The sequence below is a fragment of the Trichechus manatus genome, unplaced genomic scaffold, assembly GCF_000243295.1.
Source record: "Trichechus manatus latirostris isolate Lorelei unplaced genomic scaffold, TriManLat1.0 scaffold00160, whole genome shotgun sequence".
In the NCBI taxonomy this organism is placed as follows: domain Eukaryota; kingdom Metazoa; phylum Chordata; class Mammalia; order Sirenia; family Trichechidae; genus Trichechus; species Trichechus manatus.
The window spans coordinates 5,587,413-5,603,708 of NW_004444096.1; the positions used below are offsets into that span (position 1 = coordinate 5,587,413).

Consider the following 16,296-nt stretch of genomic DNA (forward strand, 5'->3'; position numbering starts at 1 on the left):
GTTCATGTCTATGTCCATGTCTATGTCTATGTCCATGTCCATGTCCATGTCTATGTTCATGTCTATGTCTATGTCTATGTTCATGTCTATGTCTATGTCTATGTCCATGTCTATGTCTTTGTCCATGTCCATGTCTATGTCTATGTCCATGTCTATGTCTATCTCTATGTGTATATATGTGTATATATGTATATATATGTGTATATGTGTATATATGTGTGTCTGTGTATATAGGTATATATATGTATATATGTGCATATATATATGTATATATACACATATATATGTAGTATGTGTATATATATGTACATACACACACACAAACTCCTCACTTACCCATATGTAGGTTCCAAAGTCCAGGTTGTTATGTGAAAATCAGCATTATGCAAGAGTTAGGGTGTGACCCATCTTCGGCACAGGTGTACCCCCAGTTGCTCAGAGTCTGTTGGGCGCTCCTGGTGCGTTTTAGGATGCCTATGGCACAGCACTCCCCCCCCAATCACATCTTCCCTGCTACTGCAGAGTCCTCGGGCATTGAGGGTGGCGGTGGTGAGGGCTGGTCTGCTGCCTCTGGAGCAGAGGAGGCCCACCATCACTTGGCTGTGCCCCAGGCCACCGCCTAGTCTCTCCACCTGCCCGCTCGGTCAACCCAAGACTGGCCTTGGCTTTAAATATACAATATACAAGTGGGCCACCTGGGCCCGATGTTGGCTGTGGAGGTGGCATATATATATGTATAGAACTGGAGCCCTGGTGGGGAAGTGGTTAAGAACTCAGGCTGCTAACCAAAAGGTGCAGTTTAAATTCACCAGCCTCCCTGGAAACCCTATGGGGCATTTCTACTCTGTCCTACTGTGAGTCTGAATGGATTCCACAACTCCATGGCACAACAGTATATAGAACCCAAACCAAATCCCATTGCCTTCAATAGATTCCAATTCAGAGTGTGCCCACAGGACAGAGTAGAACTGTCCTACAGGGTTTCCAAGGAGGGGCTGGTGGATTTGAACTGCCAACCGTTTGGTTATTAGCAGGTCTTTTAACCACTGCACCACCAGGGTGCCCTATATATATATATATATATATATGTATGTGTGTATGTATATGTGTGTATATGTGTATATATGTATAGATATGTATATATGTGTATATACATATGCACACACATATGTATACATATTATATAACCACAAAAATTAAGTTACGGAATATTTCTGACATCCCAAATATTCTCCTTCTGCACCTTTCCACTCATTACCTCTCCCTCCACCAATCCAGCCCCAGATAATCACTTACCTACTTTGTGTCATGATAAACTGGTCTACCTAGTCTAGGTTTTTATGCAAATGGATTCCAATAGCATGCACTCTTCTGTGTCTGTTTTTGAGATTCATCTATGTTGTGTGCATCACTAAGTCATTCCTTTTTATTGCTGAGTACTGTTCCGTTGCATGGATATATCACAATAGCTTACGCACTCAACTGCAGATAGAAGTGTCAGTTGCTTCCAGTATAAACAAAGCTGCTATGATTATTCATGTACAAGTATTTGTAGATATAGGCTAACTTGTATTAGGAAAATACCTCGGAATAGAATTCTGGGTTGTAAGGGATATATTAAGCAAAATCAATCGTGTGTATGTGTGTGTGTTTTCAGCTCTTTCTAAAGTTTTTTTTTTTTTTTTGGAAAAAAGATAATTTAAACCACTGCCTTTAACTCATTCAGGTCAGACCGGGTTATACTGCATTAACAAATAATTCCCCAAATCTCAGTAGTTTAAAGCAACAAGATTTATTTCTTATTTATACAACCTGTTGGTGGCGGCTTCTGCTTATCTTAGTCACGACAGATTTAGGCTGGTAGAGGATCTGTCTTGACACGGCCTTCCAAGATCACTATGGCAGGATGAAAGGCACTTGGCAAACCCTTACTGCCTCTTAAAATATTGGCTAGAAATGACACTCATTGCTTTAGCTAAAATCTCTGACATGTCCTGGCCATAACTAATTTCAAGGGATTAAGTGAAATTCTACCCTATATTCAGTGGGATAAGGAACAGAACAGTAACAATGACTATGACAGTTCACCAATTGACGTATGTGATTTTATTGCTCTGTCTTACACTGGCTATTAGGTATTCTTATTTTTTACTTATGATTTTTTTCTTTTTACCTAGTTTGATCCAATTAATAATTATTTGATTTTTCTCTCAATGATTTAAATTTCTACTTGTATACATTATTTCTTATGCTAAGTTACTATCCCTTAAACACAAAATTTTTGCCTGTGTTATGAAATAAGACACTAACTCTATGCCCTTAACAAAGTGCTCTAACTATTCACTGCTTCTATGTTACAATGACATATTATTATATAATGCCACTCTCATTCTCCAGATTCGAATTTTAGAATACCTTTCTTCCCCATCTCTCTACCACCCATAACCCTAGGTTTTACTGTGAGAGTTTAGTAATATTTTGTCCCAGAAAACTGCTAGCCTTTCCCCTGTAATATATCTCTTTCCTTGCAATAATGATTTAGCATTTTTAAGACAAATTTTTAGTTATTCTATCGTCAACTGTTATATATTATATATGTATATATATCAGCATAATCTAGTCTGACCTGAATGATATATAAACTAAAAGTTAATAATTTTAATTCTATTATTTATAGACAAAAATCTTTCAGAATGAGCTTAAAAAAAAATTTGGAATTTATTTCTATGAATTTTATGAAAAAACACATAAAACTAAGTGAAAAAGTTGGAAAATAAAGGAATGGACAAAGAGATAATGCAATAAAAAAAAATGTAGGTGTGATGATAGTTTTACCAGATTAGGAAAAATCTAAAGTTAAAAACAGTATATAAGACAAAGAAGGATTTATGTATGTAGTGTTCAAATGCACAATTTATGAAATAATTCTAAACCATACGCCTGTATCATCAATATGAGATAAATACATAAAGCAAAATTTAGTAGAGATGCAAGGAGATTTTTATTTAAAATAAACTCAGAGATTGAACACATGATTTTTGGTAGCATAGAAACCTTGCAGAAAAATTGGTAAATATGAAATAAATGATTCCATACTTAAATTGATACACTTGTTTAATACATATGAGTACACTTATATTTATATGACAGTGAATTCTTAAAATAGAGTATCTTTGAAACCGACAAAACTGGAAATTTATAAAAAGTACAAATTTAAGATTCTTAGAAATAAGTAGATTTCTCTCTCTTTGAACATGATACAATAAAATTAAAAATAATGATAATGTCAAGAAAATTAACTTTTTGTGGAAAAGATATAATCCTAAATAATCTTTTGATCAAAATGAATAAAACAAATGAAATTACAGATATTTAAAATGTAATACAAAGGAAAACAATTCCTTTTGGAGACATTAAAGCTATTATCACTTAAAGATGTATCACCCCAAATCTTTCACTGTCAAATGAGAAAGAATAAAGGAACCTAATAAATATATTAATAAAATCACAAAGGAAAAAAGGAAGGCGATGACAAATTTAAATCTCAAATCAATTAGTAGAAAAAAATCTGACAAGAAAAATTAAACTGAAAACTGGTTTTTTTGAAAAAAATCACAAAAGCCAAATTGAGTAAAACAGAGAAAGCAAACATAACAAATAGCAGTAATAAGATTAAAAATGTAGTCACAGATGGAGGGAGAATAAATATATATAAGAGAAGAGTATATGCAACTTTTTGGCAATAAATGTAAAACTCTAAAGGAAAAGGGTGATTTCTAGTAATTTATTGTAAAATGGCATTAGTAATAGTAGCATCAGAACCTGTCTGACATCATGGAGGTTAATAATCAGCACAAAGCTGATTCCCATAAGGTAGAGATCAGCCATGCCTCTACTCTCCAAACTTGTTACCAGTTCTCATGCCAGCCATCCCTCCACAGCACTCTCTACTTCTCTTCTGGGTTCCATAATCCATTGCAATGGCCACACAGAGCTCACAGACCATACTTACAGTTAAAAATACCGTTGCTGTTGAGTCAATTCCGACTCATAGTGACTCTTTAGGACAGAATAGAACTGCCCTGTAGGGTTTCCAAGGAGCTGCTGGTGGAGTCGAACTGCCAACCTTTTGGTTAGCAGCTGAGCTATTAACACTGGGACACCAGGGCTCCTTCCTTATAGTTAAGTGATTTATTAAGAAAGAGGGTACAACTCGGGATCAGGATCAACATGCTACAATTCAGGTTTAGGACGTATGCAGGCAAAGTCTCCCTTCTTCAGTTCAGGACAACTCTTGGCTCCTGTGAGCTGTGAAGTCCTCCTCTCTGCCACCTCAGGACAGACTCCCCTTGGCCTGCCGAGGACAAGCTCCTCTAGGTCCTCTCAGGACAGGCTCCTCTTGGCCCTGCCATCTGTAGTCACCAGCTCTGCCACTGGGCCCCTTCCGGACCTCTGGCTATCTTTAGTGTTACAGCCCTTGACCCATATTACAGCTCTTTTGGAAGATTCCTTGCCTCCTCTCGCTCTTTCTCTTTCCGTCTGTCTGCTTCTTTCTGCTCTCTTCCTTCTGCTTCTCTTCCTGCTTCTTTGTGTCTGAAAAACCTCTGTGAGACTGACTGACTGCAAGTATGTATATACACAACTCCTTGCTAATTTCAAGGCATGACCCCTCTGCGGGGTGTGGCACAAGCTAACCAATCTCCTCTCGGTAGGCCACAGATACTTCATTTGCATAGTTACCTCATTTGCGTAGTCCGAAGTCATTTCATTTGCACAGCTGTATTGACCAATCTCTGCAAGATGCACAGCGATCAGTGGCCAGACAAAAAGCCCAACTGTTAGAGCTTACCCAGGAAACGTCAATCAACCTGGACGAAAGTAACAAACCCTTTGGAGTAGAAACTAGGGCAAAGATAACTTCTCAGAGCTTAGCGGGGAAATCTCTCAAGCTGCTTTTCCAAAGAATCAAGACAAAAGGCCACAGAAAGGAACTCATTTCACCACACGTATAAAAGAGAAAACTTGAACAGATCAATCATCAGAGAATGGATTGAAAAACTTAATTACAATACAGACAATGGAGAAAGTTAAGGAAGGACTTAATTCCAGCAGGTGGTCAACCCTGGCTACCTGGAGATGGGAAGAGTGACTTGGAATAGTGGACCAATGAGAGCAGGATTAGGAAGATGGGAGGGAGGAGAAAAAAAACAAAACAAAACTGCCAATATATAAAAATGAAGCTACCCATAACAATATCCACAAGATGTCATATGAGTATATTTGCATAAATTGTATTTGTTTAGTACTTTTAGAAGTGATTATAGAGATGTATTCAAGTTAGCTGAACACAATGAGGACTACTTGACTTGTTAAGCAATTTTTTTTTTTGTTAAAAAAAAGGTAATGAGTTCCAATACTCCTATACGCTGCAGGGCGGGTGATCGGGGAGAGGAGATGGGAATAAAGGTGTTGCTTCCCATTAGTTAATTTAACTCATGTTTTCTTAAAGGACAGAGGGCTTCATCATGCAAGCGGTACCAATTTCTGTGTATTTCACTAATGCTGCACCTGGTATTGCTGGCTAGCCTGGGAACCCTGGAGTTAATGTGTAAGTTTCCACTTTCTCTGAGGCTGTCATTGGTTTTATTAGACACATCTCAAAAGAATCCAGGTTCTGAGGCCCATCCAAATAAAATTTCCAGATAAATAGAGAGGAAAACAGGTTTCATATCTATATAACTACATAACACTGGATCCCTGGTGGCATAGTGGTTAAGTGCTCAGGCTGCTAACCAAAAGGCCGGGCAGTTCAACTCCACCAACCGCTCCTTGGAAGCCGTACGGGGCATTTCTACTCTGTCCTATAGGGCCGCTATGAGTCGGAATTGACTCGATGGCACACAGCAACCACCACGACAAGTATAACATCAGTCATTCTCTTAAGAATATTTTCAAATCAGATCACCTCAGTGACGATTATTCTTCAACAGAATAATGCTAAAGACGATAAAGATCATTTTTCTAAAAGCTGTAAAATCAATACAACAAAAGTATAACTCATTTATACCCTGAAAGTTTTCATGATGATTTTGTTTATTTGACAAAGTATATTCTCCATTTCCATGGCATTTTCGCCTTCTCCTCCTCAGTCAAATATCTTTCAAAATACCATTATCATTATCTTGATTCTTTCACTTCTGATTTTCTAACAAGGTGTTATTATCTATTAAGGATCTTGGCTATTTTAAGTGAACATAATCTGGTTTTATGTTGCTGTCGTTTCAAAGATTATGACTCCAAAACAATAAATTCTTTTTTTCTAGCACTTCCATAATTATTCCTCGTATTAGTATAATAATTGAAGGGCAGGGTCTTTTTCCTCCAATATACTGTAAGGGAGCAGAGAGATTTATTTACTCATTGTATGTTTTGGATAAATGAAAGTGTTAAATGAATAAATGAGTAAGTAGTAGTAGACTTTTGAATATCTTTATAAGCAGAGACAAATCTTTCTCCACTCTTAACAGCAAGTTGTTTCATATTTAAGAAATGAGGTCTCAAGTATTTTAAAATACACCTTTTCAATAAAAGTGCAATATACGTACAGTGTCAAACTTCAAAATATAGGAAAGTAGAAGAAATGAAAAACAATTGACTACCCACCAACAGAAGCTAACTGCTATTAAAATACAGAGATATACGTTGGCATCTTTGGGATGATAGGCTATCAATTTATATCAATATCTCATTTAATAATTTCAATACATGTTCTTTTTTGTTGTTGCTAGCTGTCGTGGCGTTGGCCTCTGACTCATGATGACCCCGTGTGTTACAGAGCAGAACTGCTCCATGGGGTTTTCTTGGCTGTAATCTTTACAGAAGCTGATCTCTAGGCCTTTCTTCTGTGGAGCTGCTGGGTGGGTTTGAACCACCAACCTCTGGGTTGCCAGTCAATCGCAAACCACTTGTGCTACCCAGGCATTAATTATGTTTTCTTCTATTGCCTGATTACCTTCCCAAACCCTGCAATAATTTGTTGTTTCCAATATACGTCACTGACTTTGGTAATTTAAAGCTGCTTTCTAACGACTCCTGATTTTGAAAGCATCTCTTCTCAAGCCTGGTTACTTAGTGAGAAATGCTCTCCCCTCCCTTCTCTCCTCCAATGGTGAGTATAAAGTTCCCATGAAGAAGTAAAAAGGGGATAAATATAAGAATAATAGCTAGCATTTCTTCAGTGCCCATTTTTTATAATTTTATCTCACTCATCATAAAATTCAAATTAAAAATTAAGGATTCTATTAAGTTGTGGGGCTGGCAGGTAAAGCAACATCAGTCAATCTTCAAAAGCCATATTTCATTGTTATAATTCATTACCAGAGAGGGTGTAAGTTTTCTGAATCTTCCAACGTTCTTAGAGCCACGATTTCTGTGTTCTGAAATTCATTTCTCCGTTTTATTCTGAGTTTGGTGTTTATAAATTCTGCATCCTTAAATTATGTTTGTATCACTACAAGACGTCAGTTCATAACACAATCTCACAAATACGTTCTGGTTCCTTCTGGTCTAAAACGTGTAATTTGCATTTTTATATACTAATGAATTACCCCCTCTGTTCTTTTTTTTTTTTTGTCTCTGCTACATGGACTTTACTTTTTCTTTTTAATTATAAGACTTTACTTTTAGGTTTATAGTGAAATTATACAGCAAGTTCCCATAGGCTCCCTCTCACCCTGAACTCAGTTCCTCCTATTACTAACATCTTGCCTTCCTGTGGTGCGTTTAATTGATGGATCAATACTGAGATGTTATTATAACTAAAGTCCATAGTGTTTGTGTTCGGCTGTGCTGTAGGTTTCGACAAATCCGTAACATAGCGTGTCCACCGTTTCAGTACCATACAAAGTTTCACTGCCAGAAAAATGCTCTCTGCTTTACCGATTCATGCTTCTCCGCTTTCCCCCTGAGCCCTGAAACCAGCGATCTCTTTATTGTCTCTGTAGTTTTGCGTCTTCCAGAGCGTCACATAGTTGGAATCACACAGTATGTAGCTTTTTCAGACTGGCTTTTTTCACTGAATAATATGCATTTCAGGTTCTTCCATGTCTTTTCATAACTTAATAGCTCATTTATTTTTATTGCTGAATAATATTCCACGGTATGGATGCATCACAGTTTATTATTGAGGGACATCTTGGATTCTTCCAAATTTTGGCAATTATTTATAAGGCTGCTACAAACGTTTGTATGCAGGGTTTTGTGTGGACCTTCGTTTTCAGCTCATTTGGGTAGATACCTGGGAATGTGATTGTTGAATCATATGTACGCCTTTGTTCAGCTTTGTAAGAAACAGCCAAGCTATCTTTAGACGTTGCACCATTTTGCATTCCCACTGGCAATGGATGAGAGTTCCTGTTGTTCCACAGCCTGTCAGCACTGGGTGTTGTCAATGTTTCAGATTTTAGCCTTTCTAACAAGTGTGTAGTGGTATCTTATTGCTGTTTTGTTTTAATTTGCAATTCCTTAATGACATGGGGCGTTGAGCATCTTTTCATATGCTTATTTGCCATCCGTGTATCTTCTTTGCGGACTTCCTTAAAGAAGGAACTAGTGCTCAATTTAGTACAATAATATATGTTTATGCTAACTACAGTTTAATCTTAAATGCATACGTATTAGTTTCCTAAGGTCAGGGTGCGCTAACAAAATACCACAAACTGGGTGGCTTACCAAGAAGAATCTATTCTCTCACAGTTCCAGAGGCTAGAAGTCTGAAATCAAGGTAGTGGCAAGACCAGGCTCTCTCTGAAGTTTCTAGGGGAGGAATCCTTCCTTGCTTCTTCTAGCTTCTGGTGGTCCCATGCGTTCCTTGGCTTGTGACAGCACACCTCCGACTCTGCCTGTTTCTTCATGGGGTTGTCTTCCCTCTGCGTCTCTCTCTGTCAGCTCTCTTCCTATAAGGACACCTGTCACATTGGATTAAGACCCACCTTCCTCCAGGATGACCTCGTGTTAACTAATTACATCTGCAAAGGTATTATTTTCGAATAAGATCACATTCCCAGGAACCGGGAGTTAAAACTGGAACATATCATTTGGGGGGATACAAATCAACCCATAATAATAGATAAAGTTAGTGGTTGATGGTTTTGTGGCTATCACTTTAATATGTACTTTCCATTAAATTTTAAAATAGCCACTAATGAGATATTATTATGAATTTTTGGAAATATATAATAAAGATCTTTGACTATAATCTCCTATATGAATTACAGGTTACCAGCAATTCATCCTATGCACTAAAGGCACAACATCTGAACCACCACAAAGTATAACGGAACAGTTGAAGAGAAATCTGACTTTATGTGTGGAGATGTATAACAATGTCTCAAGTGAGCATATCATTTCCAAAAATCTGTCAGAAAACAAAATAAGAAAGTTGAAAAATCTAGTCTCCCAATACTGCAAAGACTTAAAGCAGAAGAGGAAAGGTGAGTAAATAGGGTCTATTTCATATAGTCATATCGGTGACTTGTTAGTTGCCACCAGGTTGGCTCCAACTCATGGTTACCTTATGTATAACAGAATGCAAGGCTGCCTGCTCCTGGGCCGTCTTCATGGTCTTTAGGATGTTTGAGTCTATGGTGGCTATTGAGTCCATCCATTTCAGTGAGGATTTCCCTCATTTTTGCTGACCCTCTACCAAACCTGACTAGTGAATCAGTCACTTAGGGGTCTCCAATTTCTACTAGCCTTTGGCTGGGTTCCTAATTTTAGAATATTTCTAAAATCTTCTATTAAAGAAGAAAACACGTTTTATCTGTCCTTACTTAATTTGTTTGTATTCTTAATTATTATTGTTTTTAATAAACTAATGCATAATTATGGATCTCTATATCTCTCTGTTGGATTATTATCACTGTTTCTTATATTCCTAGGCCTTCTTGTTTCTTCCTTTACACTGCCATTTTAGTGGAAGTTAGCTGTAAGTAATTTCCTATTAAAGGGTCAATGAGAGATGCCTTTTCTGTATCCTTGCATGTCTGAAAGGGCTTTTATTTTGGCTGTGTATAAAATTTAAGGTTGAAAATTAGTTTCCCGGAGAATATAGGAAGAGTCACTTCATTGTGTCTTAGCAACAATATTGCTAATAAAAAGTCTTTGTGTTTTCCATTTCATTTTAAATTACCTGATTTTAGCTTTTAAAATATTTTCTTTATCCTTGAAAAAACCAAACCAAACTCATTGCCATCGAGTTGATCCTGACTCATAGTGACCCTGTAGGATAGACTAGAATTGCTCCACAGGGTTTCCAAGGAGCAGCTGGTGGATTCGAACTGCCAACCTTCTGGTTAGCAGCTGAGCTCTTACCCACTGCGCCACCAGGGCTCCTCTTTATCCTTAGGGCTCTACAATTTTAAGATAATCTGGGTGTGTGTTTCAATCATGTCTTTGCTTTGCACTCTGTGGACCTTACCAATTTGAAAGATTCATCGAAATCTTTCAAATGTAGGAAAGATATCTGGTAGTATTGTGTTCTTTTTTTGTTTTTCCTTCACTACACTTCCTCTATTCTTTCTGTGACTTCACTCCTCTAGTTCAAATGATAAGATTTTCAGATTGTCCTCTTTTCTCTGTGTTTTCTGTCTTTTTTGACTTTCGATTCTGGAAGATTTCCTTATTTTTCACTTCTTCGATTGATTATTATTTTGGCAATCATAATTTTTAATCTCAATAATATCTGCTTAATTCTTGAAAATCTGTTTCTACACCATCCTGTTCTTTGCTTAAGTATATAACAACTTTTGTAGTATATCTGGAGCCCTGGTGGCACAGTGGTTAAGAGTTCAGCAGCTAACCAAAAGATGGACAGTTTGAATCCACCAGCTGTTCCTTGGAAACTCTGTGGGGCAGTTCTACTCAGACCCATAGGGTTGCTATGAGTCGGAATCAATTCGAGGGCAACAGGTTTGGTAGTATATCTAAGTATATTTGTTAGAAGAGTATTTCTAAATATTATACTTCTCTTGCTTAAGTTATGCCCCTATCAGAACAGAAATGGACTAAGATCCCATTTTCATAATCTAGACCACAGTGGTTTTCTTTGATTGCTTTTAATAATCCTTTCATGATTTTTCTTCCTATATATCTGTGATTTTTCTTCTACCCTCAGATTGTTCCAGATCCAAATCCTATTTCCTTCTAGATCACATTCTTTTCCTTCTCTCTTATCTTAATCATCGCATTCAGTATACAATGTTTGTTAATCCTTTCAATATCTAGTACAAATGTTTATATATTACTAGTATATATACTTATAGTATAGCTGTGCATACTTACTATGAATATGTATATTTACATTATATCTTTATAGTTTTACTCATTTTTTTTCAGACCCCACATGCTCAAAGTTATGGATATCACATGGAGAGAAATGTTACTACTTTTCTACTGAACAAAAGAATCATTTTTGTTTTGAGAAGAATAACAGTGATTGTACAATGAATCATTCCCTTTTAATGAGTATTAACAATGAGATGAATTCAAATAGAGCCCAGTCTGTATTAGGATTTGTGGTAGGTCAAAGAAATTACTTGGTTTTGTTAAGGTGCAGGTAAGAAGAATTTGGGTGACATTAATTCTTGACTTATCCTGATAGATGGATTTTATACCCTTTGCCCTTGCCCCTCTCTCTGAGAGTAGCCATTGGAGATTTCTTACATCACAGGTTCAGAGAGCAAAAATATACAATTATTAGGAAAGAGACTAGTCCATGATACATATTACAACAGATAAGCTATGGAAAGATATGTCTTTGGTATCTCCTATTCCCTGTGATTTCTGGTTTTCGTAGAACTAGAAACCAAAACCCCATCCATTGCCGTCGAGTCAATTCTGACTCATAGCGACCCTATAGGACAGAGTAGAACTGTCCCATAGGGTTTCCAAGGAGCAGCTGGTGGGTTCCAGCTGCCGACCTTTTGGTTAGTGGCCAGACTCTTAACCATTGTGCCACCAGGGCTTACAGAACTAGAGAGGAAATGGTAATGTTTCATTTCCAGGTTAAGGCATATTATAATGGACTATTGATGCAAATCAAGGGTTCTTCTTCTTAAAGCTTTGTCCACTAATGAAAAATCATACTTTTTAGAGCACACTCTACTTGATATAATCATATGTCTTATCCCTACACATGGCAATCCTATTTAGTGCTATCAAACCTAACCTACAAAGAAACAGATCGATAAAGTTACCACACTGTTCATGATTATTTTGTTGCTGTTGGTTCTACTACTTAAATTTATTCTTACCTTTCTTTTACACTTAATTAATCCAATCTATTTTTCAAGTTTCAACCTCATTGCTTCTTTGACATTTTTGCTTCCATCACAAAAAAACTGAATTAATGGCTTTCTCTTTCATACTCTTACAGCGTTATATTTTCTAGTCAACATCTTTGAATAGGTCTGTTTTCTCTGCTATACTTCTAGTTTCTTGAAGGTAGCAAATGTGGCTTACATATCATTGTATATCCAGTACCTTGTTTTCTAACAATTGGTCACCCCTTTATCAGTTGTTTGATTACTATCTGATGAATGAATGAATGAATGCTAAATCATTCTTACTAAAAAGTCTATACAAAATTGGAGGAATATATAGTCAAATATAAAGAGGACATAAATTCCAAGGGGAGTTTCCCTGTGAATTGTTGAGTTCTCAGTCTCATTAAGAATTTTCACCTAGGCCCCCTCCACAAGTGGATAATTTTTATTTTCTATAGTGAGGGTAGGTCCATGACACCTTTCTAACTGTTACTCTCCTTAGGATAGAACTGGTTATTTATTTATTCGTTCATTTGATAATTTTGTTTTCTTCAATATCATTTATTGAACATAATCTACAAGCTACAAACAACAAAAATATATCTATTCCGGGGCATGACGAAGGGTCTTTGTTCAAAATTGTGAGCTCCTTTTCCTCTAATAACATTTGTCTGGACACTAAAGATTATGTCCTGGTCTAATTTTTTGATCCATTCCTTACCCTTCATATTATGTGGGCTGAATTTTTCTTTATGGTTTGTTGAATATACATGTTATTTCTACCTTCCTGGTAGAAATGAGAGATTTCTTTACCCAATAAAATCAATAAAATGTCACACCAAGAATCCTGTATATATTCCCAAACATTGACTCAAAGAAAATTTTGACAATGTGACTTCCTACGCACTCAAACTTCTTTAACTTCTCCATAACTACTATAGGTCCAGAACACACCTCTAGATTTGAGCCAAGAAAGGGATATGAAGCCCATGACATTATGAACACCTGATGCTCACATCTATAAGTCTTATTATTACAATCAATTTCTTTGTATGGGTCAGTTTTTATAGTTTCAAGACGACCAGAGGACTGACACACACCGTGGCTCGTAGCCAGTCACTTGTTATTTTGCCTGGGACAATCCCAGCTTGTATCTTTTGTCCTAGCATGTTATCAGTTAGTAACTATCAATGATCAATTTTTCACTTACAAAAGGGGTGCGAATTTGGATAATATCCTTTATGGTGGTCAAAGGCCTGGGTGAATGGCTGACGTTGCCATCCTAGATATTATAACAAGTGTATGTGAGACCTCTCAGACAATTAAAGTGGCAGGAGTCATTTCTGTCTGGTATCCTTTCTGCTAAGAAATCTCCCTATTATCTATTAAAGACAGAGGGGAAGGGTTATCCTTTAGTTAAACATTGATTACACCAGGTAATTCAAAGAAATATTTCTTAAGTGTTTACTAAGGTTTGCACATTGGCTAAATGCTTGAGAAAAACAAGTTCTGCCCTTGAAGTCTTTTAAAAGTTTATAATGTAAGGTGAAGCAAAACAATAAATTAAGAATTATGCCAAGGGTTATTAAACTGCAGTTGTGATGTTACATATACCACAAATAAAATGTACAGTACTCCAAAAGGATGGTCAGAGATGGCTTGAAAACTAAATGAGAAGGGAACAATTAAATAAAGTTTAAAGCCCAGATTATTCTCTTAAGAATCTTAGAGGTTAATGGAAGGCAAAATATCTTTTATATCTCAAGAGAAAACTCAAGGTACCCCAACACATTTCTAAGACATTATTACTTAATTCAGGAGGGAAATATCAAAAGAGCAGGATACCAAAAAAAAAAAGAAAAACCTGGACAGAGACAGGTAAATTGGAGTAGAGTGGGGGTCTCAGTGGAAAGGAGGGCCTTGAATTAATGAGAACGTAGTCCACTATGCATGGAGAAAAGTAGTTTAGAATTTTTGAAGATATAGATACTGTGGTGTTTTAGGGAGTAGAAACTTAGAAGGTTATCTGATGACTTCCATTTTTGCCTGTCAAGTAGGAAGCTGAAACATGATCATCTGCTGAACGTTAGAGTGTAGTGATGGTGTTAAGTAAGAAGCTGGAGAAGAGTAAAGAAGATTTTTAAAACCTCACTCAGGGAAAGGGGGTAATAAGCCAAGAAGAGGTGAAAGTATTGTTGAGTGGGATTGTGATGACATGAATCTACTCTAACGCACTGGAGTGAGCTCCTAGTGACACAAAGCAGCTGTAACTGGCGTGTTCCTTTTGTTTATAGCTGTTCATTCACTGTCTTCCATCACCAAACTCCTCGGTGGAGCTGAATTGTACTCTCAACCACGAAAGTTAGACAGCAGAGAATGGTTCCAAGTTCTGCATTAACTTGTGAGTCCCCATCCTTCCCTTCCTGTCAATAAATAAATAAATATCTAGTATGCTAACGGTAAGATGTTTCTCTGATAGCCATTCTCCATATATGATCAAAAGATACATACACAGGACACAAGAAATTCAGGAAGCAATTGTCTATTCCTCAGGCAATTCTTTTTTGGCAAAAAAAAAAATCAATTTTATATGGAAGGAGTTCTTTGGAATTGACAGCACAGGAAGTAGAAATTCAAGAGCTGTGCTATGCTCCCCTGCTCTCCCTTTCACACTACGCTTCATCCCATTCTAGGACCTACACTAAGCAATGATGAGAAAGTAAAAGGAAGCAGTGAAATCAGCGTCGAGGATATTACCCTGTGAAATAGAACAAAAGTGTCCCCTTGGAGCCAAGAAAACTCTGCTTTGTTTTTCTCACTTTATATGTTATTGAAGTAAAGAATATAAGCTTATATACTTCACTAAAAGAGGATTATCACAGTATTTTAATGGATTTTGATCAGAATGACCATGTGACTTATTGTCCAAACAGAACAGTTTTGAGAGTGAAAGGAGGCACTATTGATAATTGCACCAAGACATCAGGAGTAAACAAGAAGTGTCCTGGGCAAGAGAGGATGTATGGCCACCCTAATATAATGATACTTTATTCATCGACCTCTTGGGTAAACTTGGTTACAGAAGGTCCAGCGATAGCTGCAAGTCCCAGACAATTGAGGGCTCTGGCAAATTCTTATCATAGTGTAAGGAATCACCAAGGCTGCTGTTACTTTGTTATTTTAACTAAAATAATCTAACAAAAAATAAAAGATAAGCTTGGGAAATAATAGATTGGATTTACGATGTAATTGTCTGGCTTTCAAAATAAATAATCAACCTTTTTTTTTACAGGTCTGACATCCCCATAAGTATTTCAAGTGTTGAAACATTGAAATATGCAGTATTCAATGGAAAGAAAATAATTGGAAAATCTAACTAGTATAGCAGTTACTATTATTTGTGAAAAGAAATTAAATATGACAAACTGTCAGTCCCAGAAAATTCAAGCACTCCTATGTTATGCGACCATAAAAATGACTATGCAAGTGAAGTCGTGCAAAGAATCTTCACAATCAAAGGGAAAAAAATACGATTGCTTTGTGACCTTTAAAACTTTTATCAAAACATTAAAAACTCCGTTACTGTTGATTATAAATACACAGGAAATGAAAAAATAGTAAAACTAACATGATTTAGTACACTGTAATTTAAAACTTTAGAAACATTGAAAATTAAAGTTTTTCTTTCTTTTATCAAGAATAGTGTGAATAGTGCTTGTCTTGTTCATATATCTTCCTAAATGGGGTGAACATCTTTTCATTGCCTGAGCAAAGTTTCTAAGTCTGGATCAGCTTGCAACGTTTGTGCTTTCGATGGTGTGAAATCTCTCCAAGACTTTCTTTAATGTGAACTTGTTTACGGCCATCACTTCCTTTGGGAGATCATCTTCTTCATCACAACCACTTCCATTTATGTTGACACATTTCCTTCACTGAGGTCCTCCGGCTGCACACCTAGAGTCTCTGAAATGGC

At 36.7% G+C, this 16,296-nt stretch overlaps 1 protein-coding gene across 3 annotated transcripts in view; it reads left to right on the forward strand.

Moving 5' to 3' along the window:
• The window catches only part of LOC111822325 (C-type lectin domain family 12 member A-like), a 19,774-nt gene extending 3,751 nt beyond the window's left edge, over positions 1 to 16,023 (forward strand). For 2 of the 3 annotated variants that reach the window (XM_023740617.1, XM_023740619.1), the window contains 5 exons: positions 5,510 to 5,608; positions 9,276 to 9,491; positions 11,395 to 11,576; positions 14,618 to 14,724; positions 15,616 to 16,023. In XM_023740617.1, the coding sequence (XP_023596385.1) occupies positions 5,510 to 5,608; positions 9,276 to 9,491; positions 11,395 to 11,576; positions 14,618 to 14,689 (569 nt within the window). In that variant the 3' untranslated portion in view covers positions 14,690 to 14,724; positions 15,616 to 16,023. The remainder of the gene's footprint in view (positions 1 to 5,509; positions 5,609 to 9,275; positions 9,492 to 11,394; positions 11,577 to 14,617; positions 14,725 to 15,615) is intronic. The other variant, XM_023740620.1, reaches the window with a different exon arrangement.
• Positions 16,024 to 16,296: the final 273 nt, after the last annotated feature.